The sequence below is a fragment of the Danio aesculapii genome, chromosome 5 (genome assembly GCF_903798145.1).
Source record: "Danio aesculapii chromosome 5, fDanAes4.1, whole genome shotgun sequence".
Lineage (NCBI taxonomy): Eukaryota > Metazoa > Chordata > Actinopteri > Cypriniformes > Danionidae > Danio > Danio aesculapii.
The window spans coordinates 14,368,017-14,383,741 of NC_079439.1; the positions used below are offsets into that span (position 1 = coordinate 14,368,017).

Below are 15,725 nucleotides of genomic sequence, written 5' to 3' on the forward strand. Positions count from 1 at the left end.
GAAAATGAAAAGTTGCTTTTTTTGTAGGTTGATATGGCTAGAAACTTTACTCTTATTCCAGATTAACAATTAAGGAACTTTAGTTGGTCTTATAAAAACCTTTTTTGAATGAGATGCTAACGGTCTAATACGATTTAATGATTTATGCTAAGCTAAGCTAAAAATGCTCCCACAATAACCAGAGTTCGGCTGGATGAGTTAAAAAATGCCAAAACTCAACTGTTTAACTCTAGGGGAGATGTAAAACGAGGCTATTTCCAAAAAGTGTGCCTATCAGGAGTAGTTCATTCAAAAATTTTCTCAAATTATTCATCTTTTTTGATTACATATCTGCTTTTGTGTTCAACAGAACAAAAAAAACACACATTTAAAAATAAGTGTGAGTAAATGATGACAGAATTTTCATGTTTGGGTGAACCATCCTTTCAAATGTCGAACCACACATACTAACTGCTAGGCCACAGTATTAGCCTTGTTATATATATATTTTTTGAACCACATGAATCATCACAACACAGCTGTGCTGGTCTCACATCAGACACGCTGGCCATTTCTTCAAATCTGCATCACAAAAGCACTCCCACACAAGTAGCTTTATGAATATCAACCCTGGACTCCATTTTGAGCCTGTGTGAAACAAAGCAGAGACACAGGGAGCCCTCGTTTCCTTCTTTGCCTGTTTTTTTCTATTTCTAAACAGTACATGAAAGCTGCTCTTCAGAAACGAATAATGGATCAGTTGTCCCAAGCATTGTGAACTCAGAGTTTGGTCTCATGTATTCAGAAAGGACACACTTTACTAAGCGCAAACGGGAGGGGAGCGTGGCTTAAGCTCTGTGCATTGTTAGGAGTTTAGAAGTCAAAGTCCAGACACCCTGGTTTTGCTCACTGCTAAGCCTCGCTCCATGTATTATTCAATGCATTCGGCAAGCTGAGCTCAGGGATGGCTGGCGCGCGTGTTACCCAAACCACAGAGCGCCCGGCGACGGAGACGCTAAGCCTGCATCATTAGCCGGTTGAAAATTTCAGGTCATTTATTGAGGGTTTATCTCTAGGTCAAAGCTGAATGGATACATCAGCAGACTCACTGACCTTAATACTTATCTCCGAGCATGCTATATTGGTGCTGGTGGACTCACGTGAACAGAAAAGACCACATTCGGTCCCATTCCTTGGTCCTTTAGCTTTTAATTACTGAAGTTGAATCTAAATCTGTGTGGATATAATGGGGTATAATCCTGCAAAGCTTACAGATAAGAACGAACAACTGTGACAATGACATGAAGGTGAAATGGACATACCGATTCTTCTCCATCTCGTTGTGTGTAGACCTGCAGAGATAAAAAAAAGAGAGGGAGATATTAGGAATTGCTTTATCCTTTGATTTATATAATTTATATATATATTTATATATTTTATCAGTTCATGCAAATCGAACCCATGATATTGGAGGTACTAATACAGCACTGTATTGTTTGTACTTGTTAAACACATATCCTACCTGACAAAAGTCTTGTCGCACATCACAAGTGAACAACAAATAATGACTTCTAGTTGATCATTTGGTATAAGAAGTGGCTCATATGAAAGGGAAAGACCTCTATATTACACTTATTTTACAAAAATAAAATATGATCATGCCTTGAACTTTATTTAATTAGGACAGCAAGGTCTGACTTTGCTTAGACAAAAGTCTAGTCACTTAACAGAAATAATGAACAGTATAGAATATAAAGTCATGGTGCAGTGCAAAAGAAATTAATATTGTGTATGACCCCCATGAGCTTGGAGGACAGCATTCATACATTTCTGCAATGACTCAAATAACTTAAGTCATCTGGAATAGCAAAGAAAGCTTTTTTGCAGGACTCCCAGAGTTCATTAAGATTCTTTGGATTCATCTTCAATGCCTCCTCCATCTTACCCCAGACATGCTCAATAATGTTCATGTCTGGTGACTGGGCTGGCCAATCCTGGAGCACCTTGACCTTCTTTGCATTCAGGAACTTTGATGTGGAGGCTGAAGTATGTGAAGGAGCGCTATCCTGCTGAAGAATTTGCCGTCTCCTGTGGTTTGTAATGTAATGGGCAGCACAAATGTCTTGATACCTCAGGCTGTTGATGTTGCCATCCACCCTGCAGATCTTGCACACGCCCCTATACTGAATGTAACCCCAAACCATGATTTTTTTCTTCACCAAACTTGACTGATTTCTATGAGAATCGTGAGACCATGCGGGTTCCAATAGGTCTTCTGCAGTATTTGTGATGATTGAGATGCAGTTTAACAGATGATTCATCTGAAATCTGCCACTTTTCCAAATTATCAACTAGAAGTTAAGTTATTATTCGTTGCTCTTTCATCTGGGATTGATGACAAGACTTTTGTCAGGTAGTGTACTTTATTATATCTGGCGCCAGTTTATCAAGAAGTGGAGATTTTGTTCATTATGGATGGAAACATTGGTGCTTTGCTCTCAAATGTTTTGTAGTGAGATTCCAGTTTTGCTAATAAGTTTCATTCGCATGGAAATGTATGGAAACGTAGCTAATGTTAAGTAGGAATTATGGTTATTCAGGCACGGAAGTTCAGAATGCATGTGATTTGTGGATTAATTGCAAAGTTCAACCATATTAGAGTGAAAGTTAATCATATGAATGCGTTTTGAAGTAGGCATAAGAAACAATAAGTTTAATTCGCATCTTTGGATGAAAGCATAGCTAATGGTACGAATTCTCAAATTCTGGTTTAGAAATCTGAACTGACCCCCAACCTTAACTTTCCTTGTGCTACAGACAAGAATAATAGCTACATTCAAGTAGCAGTAGTACAGAACTTTATTAATCCCTGTGAGGGGAAACTCATTTGACACCATTAACATCACAATACAATCAGTTATTAAACAACAAATACCACAAAAAAAGTACAACACGCCAGACAAAAGTACAACACACCATTTGCACCAACTACACCCTCTAAAAAAAGCATACATAAATTATACAACTTTATTTAAAAAAAAAAAGAAAAACTGACGGTGGTTGGGATAAAGGCTCTTCTTAATCTCTCTGTGGAGCACTTGGCATTACTAGTCTCTCACTGAATCAGCTCTCAATTGTTCTAAATATATTATTTAGAGGACTATTATAGTAGCTACTTAGGCAGAGTTCAAATATTACTTCAATTATTTTTCTTAGTTTTGACTTTAACTTTAAAAAGTTGTAATATTGCCTGGATTAGTGTTAGTAGTTCGGTCAACATTAACCATTCTAAAAGTTAAATGGATTCGAAAATAACCCTTTTTTTAACATTAGTATTTAGTATATTCTGATTTGAGCAAAATGATGCTGCAGCATGATAAAAGGTATTCGTTCGCCCTTTTAAAAGAAGTGTTTGACTCAACCAGCACCAGAATCGGTTTCTATTTCTGCACTGCCATGGCTGAACAACAGCATAAACTACTATGACAATGATTACCTCAGATACTGAGTATGGGCTTAATTTAGTGTTAAATGTTTTATGACATTTACACAGACGACAATACCATCTACAATCAGTTGAACTCTAAAATTTGTTCAATAATCCATTAAAAATATATATCCATCTATTCATACCTACAATACAATTTTTCTGTTGGATTATTTCAACTGTATCCCATTTACACACAAAATGACCCTGCAGTAGGGCTGGGCGATTTGGCCTAAAATCAAGTAACTGAACATTTTAATTCGATTACGATTCATGAATAATTATTTTATTTATTTATTTCATGTTTTTGCCCTCATAGTTCACTGAAAAGTTTTGTACAGTAAATATGCTCACATATTACACGTGAGAGATATTTGAATGAAGGGTGCATTACTTTATTTTGAAATAATTGAAGTAAACACACACGATCTACTATCTATGATAACATATTAAACATCTATGGCATTTATACTTCTGCCAAGGGCATGTGTACAATCTGGTGCAGCCATCACATACCCGCGCACTGCTCAAAAAATGTACTTGTACATCACAACGGTGCGTAGCGCAAGCTATGTGATTGGTCGCTTTAGTAGCGGTGACGATGGTGTGATAGAATCTATGCTGAACAACTGAAATTAAAACACATTGTCTAAAATGTAGCTCTCTGCGCCACCCACCATTGTCACCGCTACCAAATCGACCAATCACATAGCTTGCGCTACGCACCGTTGTGACATACACGTACATTTTTTGAGCAGTGTGCGGGTATGTGATGGCTGCACCAGATTGTACACATGCCCTTGGCAGAAGTATAATATAACAAGTATAAATCACAATATAATAAGTGTAATTTAGCTTTAACAGAGCAGGGTCATGTGACTCCACACAAGATAGGGAAAGTAATTAAAAAAATTGACCTGAAAAACTTTGATCGATTATAGGTTCTGAATGTCGATTTCGGTTACTTTTCGATTAATCGCCCAGCCCTACTCTGGAGCATGATAAAAAGTATTTGTTCCCCATTTTAAAAAAAGGTTGACACAACCAGCCCCAGAAACTAATTCTATTTCTGCACTGTCGTAGCTGAACAACAGCATAAACTACTATGACAACAATCACCTCAGGTACCGATTATGTGCTTAATTTAGTGTTAAATGTTTTATTTGACACTTACACAGACGAGAATAATATATAAAATCAATTTATAAAGATAAACAGGCTCACAAGATTCATCTGTTCAATAATCCATTAAAAAAATCTATCCATCCATTCATACCTACAATACAATATTTCTGTTGGAGTTTTTCTACCGTGTCCTAACTACACACAAAATGAGACTGCAGCCTGATAAAAGATATTTGTTTGCCATTTTAAAAGTTTTTGACTCAACCAGTCACAGAAACGTTTTTTATTTCTGCAATGCTGCGGCTGAACAACAGCATTAACTAATATGACAACGATCCTCAGGTACTGATTATGTGCTTTATTTAGTGACATTTACACCAACAAGGATACTATCTACAATCAGTTGAAAAGAAGAAGAGTGTTCTTTTCTAGATAAACAGGCTCACGAGATTCATCTGGTGGACTCTAAAATTTGTTTAATGATCCATTAAAAAAATCTATTCATGCCTAGCATACAATATTTCTGTTGGATTTGTTCAACCATTTAGACCAGAGGTGTCAAAACCTGCTCCTGGAAGGACAACTTCTTGGGAAATGAGAGGATCTTTGTTATCATTGGAAAAAGTGTAATGGTTAACTTGGATCACATGAGGTACCACAGCCTATCATACAACCGCTTTTGCTGGTCTCTTTCCCAGGAAAAGCCACAGTGTTAATGTTAGCTGTCATGCTTTTTTGGCTAAAGGTTGCAGGCTTGACTTCCAGTGGCTTTTCTCCAATTAACTTGACATCTCTGGATTAACTGGTTCAGGTGTGTTTTTCTGCACTCTGCAGGACAGCGGCCCTCCAGGAACAAATGTGGACACGCCTGGTTTAGAGTCTTTTGATGTAGACCACATAGCAACAACCCAAAACACCCTACCCTAGCAACTATTCAAAAACGCCTTGACAACAACCACCCCACAGGAACACAGCATTTATTACTCAGTCTTTAAAAAGCAAGTAAGAGGAAATGAAAGAACACACTCAGAACATCAAGGAAACGGCAAAGAAATATATTCTCATCTTGAAAAATATCTTATTACACTGAAAAACTGGTTTCTGCAAAATTGTTGCAAACTATTTATATAGGCTGAGTTTAAACAGACAGATTTAATTTAGCAAGTTTTGTTTGAATTCAGCCCAAATAAATTGTTTACAACAAGTACCTTAAACAAGTTGAGTAAATCCAATAAATCATCTTTGAACATTTTTTTTCAGTGTATTATATATACAAACACATGCATGCACACCACATATTACACACTGCGAAAAAAATATATAAGAAATGTCATGACAACACATGATTTTTGTTAATTGCTACATAATAATCTAAGTTAAATATGTTTTAACTTATGTGCACGTTACACAATCTGTTTTAAGTCAGTTTGATGCAATTTAAATTCTGAATAACTAAATTCTTCAATAAACTAAAGTGTATTTGATTCAACTAAAAGATTTAAGGTAACCAGTCATTTTTACATTGTACTTAATATACATTTTTATTTTAATATACATTTTTATTTTAATATATATTTTTATTTTAATATACATTTTTATTTTAATATATATTTTTCCTCAATATTCATTTATTAATTTTCCCTTTATTAATCAGGGGTCGACACAGCGGAATGAACCGCCAACTTATCCAGCATTTGTTTTACACAGCAGATGCCCTTGTAGCTGCATCCCATCACTGGGAAACACCCATACACTCTCATTCACACACATACACGACGAACAATTTAGCTTACCCAATACACCTATAGTGCATGTCTTTGGACTTGTGGGGTTAACTGGAGCACCCGGAGAAAACCCACGACAACATAGGAAGAACATGCAAACTCCACACTAAAATGTTAACTGGCTCAGCCGAGGCTCGAACCAGCGACCATCTTGCTGTGAGGTGATCATGCTACCAACTGCGCCACCATGACGCCCTTTTACTCAATATATAGGCCCAATCCCAATTCTACCCCTCAGCCCTTTCCCTTAGCCCTACCCCTCGTTTGCATGTTCACGTGAAAGGGTAGAGGTGTCCCAATTCTCTTTAGCTTGAAGGCGTAGGGCTAAGGGGAAGGGGCAGATACCCATTCGTACTGAGATTTTTCAGGACCACACTCGAAACCAAGGGGTAAGAAAATTTCCCAGAATACACCAGCCACACCGACAGTATAGCTGCACCCGGAAGTAAGGAGACCCACAAATTAGTATTTTCTGTCATTATTCCGAATTTTTACAACAAACAAGCACATGTTTTAATATATTCATAACGGTGTTCGTGTTTAACCGCTATGCTTTAAAAAAAACCCTGCTAAAATAAAAAAAACGCTAAATTCCGCTATCTATAATCCATAATAATGACTCCTGTATAGCGGTCCCACAACATTCTGTCACTCGATGACACTTGGAATACCCTGTCAGCAAAGTCTAGTGGCTGGAAATTACCTTTTTACAGTGTCTCTAATAATGTTTATGTTGTTTTTGGTGTGTTTACATAGATTATTATGGCCAGTGTGTAAATGTGCAGTACATTTACGATCTTATTACCACATTAGATTGTGATAATAACATGATATATGCCCTTCAGTGATTCCCTGAAAATAAATACCAAAAAAATAACACAACTGTATTAACTACAGCAGTCGCGATCAGTGTTGCTAGATGTAGCTGACTAATTCCAGACATATCAGGGGTCTGGCAACACTGGTCGCGATCGTCTGATCTCATATGAAGCATGAGATCGCGATGACATATGAGATGTGCTGTTTTGGTGTCTGTATCAAATTAAATTTACTAAAGCGATATTAATTAGCAAGACAGTGGTTCGAAGAATAGTGGTAAAGCATAAAGGTACAATTAATTTAGTGACGTTTTGGGCTGCACTGTGATCCTGGGGTGCTGTATGTAAGTTTTTGACTCTTCAAAAGCATAAAAATACCATAATATGTTTGTAGATATTTATGTCTACAAAGCCAGTTTAGCCAATTATATTTCAGCACTCGTGGTTGCATTTGTGGAAAACAGCATATTTCTTTCATTCAGTCAGAACGGCTCTCAAAGCATGAGCTCGTGACCAAAATGCGACCTCCTAGCGGACAGTAGCAGACTCCAAGATGAGACGCAGATTCAGAGTTCCACATGAGGTTATTAATTAGCAAATAAAATAGAAATTACGAGCGTAAACATTAGGTGAGCAGGTTACATTGTAACCCCATGTCCTAACAACACGCTACGTGACGAGATTTGCAGTGATAAGCATTTTGGCTGTTTGCCCCAGACGAAACATGACAGAAATTTAAATATAGCCATTCAGAAGCACAGAATAGTGCACTCACTGCACCCTAACCAACTGGTAAGGTTTATGAACCAATTAATACATATTAAACCTCTTTAACATTATTAAATGTAGATACTGAATCACTGACATGTGTTGGTTTAGAGTCACAGTTCTAAAGTGCAATTTCAAACGGTTTACTTTATGTTCAAGATCTGAGGTGAACTATCTGCTGCTGTTTTCAAACTCACATTGTTAGCATTTAACACTGAATGCACATGATGTGTACCTGAGGTAATCACTGTCAGTTTACTGTGCTTCAGCTGAGAGAAATAGAAGCCGTTTCTAATATATCAATTCGAGGTGTTGGTTAAAACAAAAAACTTCTTTATTATGGAAAATATTTCCTTCTATCACGTGCCGTTGCTTTTATATAGAACAAGACTTAAACCAGCCTTTAGGATCGATCGTCAGACTCATTGTTTTTTTTGGTCCCCAATCTGGCAACCTGCACTTATGTTTGTTTCGATCCAAGAGTGCAATACCTAGTTCAACCACTGGGTGTCAAACGTACATACTGCACTTTTAAATAATAATAAAATATTGTCATCAAATGATGCCTGACAAAAAAAAATAAACAGTTGTTATATAAATTATTGTTACACAGAAAGTTGTAAATGTAAATGTCACATTCTAATGTATGAAAAAAAAAAAAGAAATCACCATTTATAACTGTCATACACTTATATTGTTTCAAAGCTTGAAAACAAACCTTGATCAATATATAATGTGATTTCTGACAATATATGAACATAAACAAATGCTGTTTGCAAGGGATCATGAAATGTAGGAATCTCTGCCATCAAAATCTATATATTAACAAAATAACAGCTCCAACATCACCTCATTGTTCTGAAAGGGATAGTTCACCCCAAAATGAAGATATACTCACTATTTATTCAACCTCAAGTGGTTTCAAACCAATTTCGAGTTTCTTTCTTCTGTTAATTACAAATGAAGATATTCTTAAGATAGCTGTAAAGTTTTTACCACTGATATCCATAGTAGGAAAAACAAAAATAAGTCAATAGTTACAGGTTTCCAACATTCTTCAAAATATCTTCTTCTGTATTTTATAGATGAAAGAAACTCATAAAGGTTTGAAATGATGAGTAAATGATGACCGAATATTCATTTTTGGATGAACTACCAAGGCACACAGAGAGTGTCCCGTGCTCAATGCTGACTTGAATGTTCAGTACAAAGGTGAACTGGTGCATGTGTGTGTGGTGTAAAACCTCTACAGAAACAAACTCCACTACTGCAGAGGGATTTTAAGGGCCCCTGCGCTTGTTTAGTGGACGCAGGAGCTGCCAAAATGCTAATTGCTGATTGCAAATGTACTCTGTCCTCTCTGTGTGCACGTCTCGCTACGTTCGCAAAATACATAGAGGCCCTTGGCCCCACTTAGCAACAGTAACTAGAAACACAAGCCTGAGACACAAGACGGTGGTGGGGGGTTGAGTCCACCAAACACACCATGTGAAGAATGAAGGCTCGTTTCAGAGAGGACATTTCGGCATCAACAGACAAGTAAAAGAGAAGCAAAGCAGAGGACGGCAAGAGAAAAGATGAGAGGGAAAGAAGATCTTAATAGAAAAAGAGTCTGATGTTCAATGCTTTTGCTGCATTCAAGTCATGTTGACAAAATTATGCTTTTTTGTGAGATTAGTGAACATCTCAAAGTCATATCTATCATTGGGTTGTTGCTAGATCAGATATGGTTGCTGCCGGAAGTTAACGAGAATTATTTATAAATTTCCCATTAATTGTATTTTATTAACGTCAACCCCAACGCTAAAGCCAACGGTCACAGTAATGTAAAAACAGTAGTTGTACAGAGTATTATTTATGCTATCTATTAAATTACCCAATAATTTTTTTTTACGTCTACCTCCTAAACCCAACTGTGGCAGTACTGTAAAAATTTTTATTATTGTTATAGAGTGTTACAAAAATTATGCTATATTGATGTGCGTATAAGCAGCTGTATCCTATCTAGACTTTCCCCTTGCATTGTGACTTTGTTTGATAACACATTTTTTGCTGGATTGGGTATAGATCAAAATCAAATAATACAACATTGAGCATGTACTGTTCTGTGACATTGATTAGCCCTATTTTTTCCCAACACAATCTTTTTAAATAGCTATTATCGAGCAGTCATTCTAACTGCTGAAATTTCTTTTAAACTCAAGCTGTTTCTCAATCCAAAGTACGCAAAGTTCAGACTTGTGTCCTTGGAAGTTCAGACTTGGAAGAACGAACTCGCTAGGACACAATTCGGGTACTTCTTCAAATGGAACGGGAGTGTACTTTATAACGTCACTTACCTCACCATGGAATCATTGTTTCATTGTACATTAAAAATATGAAGATTTAATTATATAAGCCTTATAATTAATATTATATTAATATTATAAATCAATATTTTTGATTTGTAAAAAAAAAATGGAAACATAAATCACTATAAATATGAAGTGAAATTGGTTATTTTACGCAGACTCGTGCCTTTTATTGTAAGATTTAATAAACTACAATGGACATTATACAAGTATAAAGTACAAAATGTACACAATAAGAAATAAAGATAACGTCAAGCAATTTGGTAAACAAAGACAAACCTCGTACAACACGGTAAAATAATTAAAAACAATTATAAAAGTGTAAAAAAATGTATTAAATATCATGTATTAACTACAATGGACAGATGCAATCCAGCGGTACATTCATGATGGACTGGCCGATGTAAAGTTGCTCTCGGCTGAGAAGGTGATGATGAAGCTCCCGCTGACAGGCTGGGGGTCAGGGTCCGCATAAGCTGAAGCACATGGCCAAAGACAAGCTATCTTTATAAATAAACTGCAGATTCGAGTTTAAAACAACTACATTCTTGCCTGAAAAACTCTTAAAACTTTAGGAGTATTTTTAAAACCGTGCGGGATTTCTCCTCCGCCATTACCTTTTGCGGGTTATGGTGCAATATATTCTGGGATACCTGTGCTTTTAAGTTCGCACAAGTCACCTCTCGAAGCATCCTTGGCAAAAGGGGCGGAGCAAGTACACATCCGGGAATTTTATCTGTACTTGGCAAGATGTGAACTCTGAATTGGAGCAGTACTTCGGCGACGGTTGATGACGTTTCACGAGGACACAAGAACTCAAGTATAGACAAGAACGCATATTGAGAAATAGCCTCAGTCTGAAATAGTATTTTTGTTTGAATATTTACTCATTAGTTGTTTTTCTTTAAAATAAAGTAGTCTGTAATTAGTAGTCTGTATTTAATACACAATATCTTCTATTAGTTGAGTTTTATACCTCAGGGGCCGGTTGCACCAGCAGTGTGTAAGTTAAAACATAGCCTAGTTGTGACTTAAAGGGACACTAAGTTACAATTTGCGCACTACTAAATATTTTTGTGTTGCACCACTGAACTTAGTTTAAACGTAACGCTACGTTTCAACCAAATATTTACGGCAGCCTTTCCCCATGCATAACGGTAGAAAAGAGATGACGGCAAGATTAGTTTACACTGAGGAGCTCACGATAATAATGAAGAATGATCTCCCTCTACTCACAGCCCTTATATCCTCCCAAATCTCACATTTGTTTCAGTTTGTGAAAGAAGAGTTTAATTTTCTTTTGTTTTGTGTTAATTGTATCCATCAATTAAAACAAGAATTTCTTCATGACCGAGTTATTCTCCCTGCTCTTTTCTATTTCACGTGTAGGATCTAAAAATTCAAGTTTAATGTTTTGATAACTTCTCGTGTATTTCACGTGCATTCAGGGCTTGCGGTGCAGGTACAGTATGTGCGTCATCTGTTATTAGTGACTGACTGTAATGTAATGCATTATAAAAATGTAATTCATCATTTAATTTAATAGGACAGTTACATATAGACGTATTAGTTGCAGAATTTTAAAGCTGTTTAATGATTTAAATGCTTCATATTGGATATTACGTCATTCCATGCGACTACACATGACTTTACGGAACTACGATTTGCCCTAAGAACGTGTTGCAACTGAAGGGTGAACAAATTTAGTTACAAACTAGCAAGTAGTTACTTATTTACGTTAGATGTCGCCTACCCTGTTGTTGTCTATTGGAAGGAATGTGTCAATAAAGCCGCCAATTTAGTACAGGGTAGCGCTCCTGCAATGAATGCAGGACCAAGCTGCAGTGGAGGACTGTGGCCATCTAGAGCCAGAGATATACACATGCATATATCTATGATCGTGAGTTTTTCCAGTCGTCATTATGCAATTATTATTTTTTTAATTACGAAAATTATAATTTTACATCATTTTTACATTGATAGATAAGTGACCGCACTGGTATTCCTGGCAAAAAGCATGTGCTTGTGTGTATGGAAATGTACTATCGTCCCTCCCTGTTAAATTTGATCTAATCCGTGTCCAGCAACACACCCTCTCTCCTGCTTTCACTTCTCATTCTAACGGAGGGAGCGATTCGTTTGTGAATGGATCTCCGTTATGAGCGACTCGTTCACTTAGCTGACAATAATCCAAGTTTCTAGCAGCGCAGCACCTTATTTTCATATTTCTTTTGCATTGTTTGCTTATTTTATTCCACAAAACTAGCATAAGCCTAGTATTTAGTGCAAGTTGGTGCTACTTTACCTTATGGTCAGTGCAGTAAGAGACTGTATTATCATCAATAACATTACTAGTTAAGCACAAATGTTAAGAACATAAAAAAACGTAAAAAAAAAAAAGAAATCTTATCTATGAAATGTTCTGCCTTGTGCTTTGTTTTCTTTGTTTGCTCATTAATACACACGTACACAGCACAAAAGTGCAGCATCTTCACGTTGGCACACTGCCTTGACTAGCGCGGTTAAATGACATTTGTGCTGGGAGCACTGTACAAATGTGGCGGCATGCTCAGGGTCCGTATGTGACATCTAGTGTATATATCTATGGTAGTTACTAAGCCCCTAGTGAGGACTTTACGTTCCAGTTTAAGGAAGAACCTACAAACAGCTTGTGCAAACTTACCCAGATTTTTATAGGTATAGATATTCTATACTGTAGAAAAACTGAGCTGTATAGCAGTGGTCCTCAACCACCAGGCCACAGACCGGTACCAGACTGTGGATCAATTGGTACCGGGCCGCAAAATAAATCATTAATTATTTCCGTTTTACTTATTATCTAAATCCGAAGGATGTTTTATTTAGAAAAATCTTTTATTTTGAAAAATGGCCGTATTCTCTAGCTTGCATCTCGGGCACTTGAGTGCCCAAATTTAACCCACAAGCTGCAAAATGAGTAAGGAACAGACGTCTCTGGAAAGTTTCTTTGCTAAGGGGAAAAAGCCCAGTGAAGGACCCACAAACTGCCAAGGAATAGAACCGCAACCCATTTGTCAACAAATCAGGTGAAACCACCATGTCTGTGCAAGAAGATCAACTGCTGGAGATCGAAAATGACGGCAGCCATGCTGGCTTGCATGGTTCGGGACTTGTGGAGCTGCGCATCGATGGATTTGCTCTTCAGTGTTTGGACTTTCAGCAATGAAAATTAAACCACACTGAACTGAACTATACTTAACTTCAACTCTGAAAACTGGACTGACACTGTTTCAATTTATTATAATATTCTATGTGAAGCTGCTTTGACACAATATACATTGTAAAAGCGCTATAGAAATAAAGATGAACTGAATTTTAAGAGCCACTTCTTTTCTAGAGTTTGTGCAAGTTTGCTATTTCCATTGGAGGTGACGTCCTTGCGCCTTCCAGACGCACCCAGATGAATAAATGCTGCGAGCACACTATGAGTCACGTGATAAGAACTGACCAATCAGCTTCAGCTTGTATGGAATATACACATTTCGGTAGACTAATTATCTCAGACACAGAACACCCAAACCCTGCAGTGCTTTGTAATTTTCTTCATAAATAAAACTTGTATCAGAGCTGCAGCAATGGTTTGACAGCTTGTCATCCTATGAGAAAATGGTTGACAGCCGCTTAGCAACCTACGAACCACCACCCATAGGCGGCGGTAAAATTGTTAAGTGTTGACCGGTTCGCAGTGATAAAAACGTTGGAGACCACCCACTATTGTTTAGTATTGGCCGATACTCAAAATGTTTGATTTTGACAGTTTAGGTTGTTTGCATCAAATGTGCCTAAAAACGTAAAGAGGTAGATCTGTGCAACCAAACCACACTACCCATAATTTTCATATAGGTACGAAAAGAATGATAACATTTCAAGATTAAGCTTTTCTTAGACATCTAATGCACATATCTTGATTTTTAATTAGTTGTTTTCTCGCTAAAAAGAATGTTCTTGTTTGCAAGGAAAATAAACAAACAAAAACACTACAATTCAATTCTACATAGTGTTGGTAAAATGTTTTAAATGTTTCTAAAAGTTCTCTTATACTCCCCAAAAGCTAGATTTTTTGCTAAAAAAAATAAAACCAAGGATTCAGCTAAAAATCCTCTTTAAAAAAAAGCTGTCATTTTATGAAATATGACAATAATATAAAATTCATAAGGGCTTACTGTTGTAATATACATATTTTATTTCAGTTATTGAACAGCTGAATTTTCAACAGCCATTACTTCAGTGTAACTCGATCCTTCAGAAATAAATCTAACTTAAATCCTTTGATTTGATTCGGACATTACTTGAAAGAGAAATCTGAACGGGTTTTTTTTCTTCTTCATTTTTTTATTATTACAGTCATAACACGTGACTGCTAGATCACCTGATTGCTGCATAATCATTTTAGCACTGTGTTTAGGCATTTATAATGAGGTCATCACATGCTGTCATCTTAAAATTACAGCAATTATGAGATAGCTTGCACAAGCTTTATGAAGTACATATGAAATACTATTACAACAAAGATTGCATGCAAACCTCCACTTGTCTGATTGAATAAGCACGTTGGACTGTATAAAGGTAACGTTAGAAGTGGACACTACAACTCTGAATGCTATTAATCAAATCAAAAGATTACATAAGCTCTATAGCATTGGTCAGAACATGGTAAAGGGCAAAATCTGCAAAAGGGAGCTTGAAGGGATTGTGCCATCTCATAATTCATTCATCTATCCATCTATCCAGCTGACCTAATGACCCTCACTCTAAAAATACACTCAAGGTTGAAGCAGAAGATATCTTCTCACCCCAGTGTCTCACAATCCTTTTAACCCCTTAAATTTGCTTGTTTAGGACACTAAAATCTTCTTTTTAGAGACATTGTGTACCGTTTGTTTGGGTAAATAACTCATTTGAAAAAGCTAGACAGGATAGGATAAGAAAGATGTACAGCCTGTTCTCTTTTTGCCACAATATTGATATTGCAAGATTACAATTTAAAATGAAAATTTTCTTAGGAAATACACAGTGTTTCACCTGCTGAACATTTAAAGAGATAGTATATAATGATGGAACATGCTGATCTTTTATCCCCCTTCCATTAGAGTTATTGTCGTTAACTAAAATGAAAACAAATAAAAAGAATTTGATGAATTAAAATATATTTAAAACGAGACAAGGCAACTAACTGACAAACTTTTAACTAAAATCTAAAAATGTACATTTGCTATTATTAACCTCAGGCCTTCATTCATTTTTTATTAGAAGAACCTTAAAGCAGCCTTATTTGCAACTGGCTCATTGAGATGAAAATAATCATGATAAAATCAGCGCAAACAAAATTATGCTCCTGCATTTTATCCATTACAAAAGACCCAACAAGGGCTCA

General features: G+C 36.5%; 1 protein-coding gene across 1 annotated transcript in view; it reads right to left on the reverse strand.

Moving 5' to 3' along the window:
- Positions 1–15,725, reverse strand: part of mxd1 (MAX dimerization protein 1) — a 62,734-nt gene that overhangs the window by 32,350 nt on the left and 14,659 nt on the right. Inside the window, exon 3 of the mRNA XM_056457424.1 lies at positions 1,302–1,331. Coding sequence (XP_056313399.1) covers positions 1,302–1,331 — 30 coding nt within the window. The remainder of the gene's footprint in view (positions 1–1,301; positions 1,332–15,725) is intronic.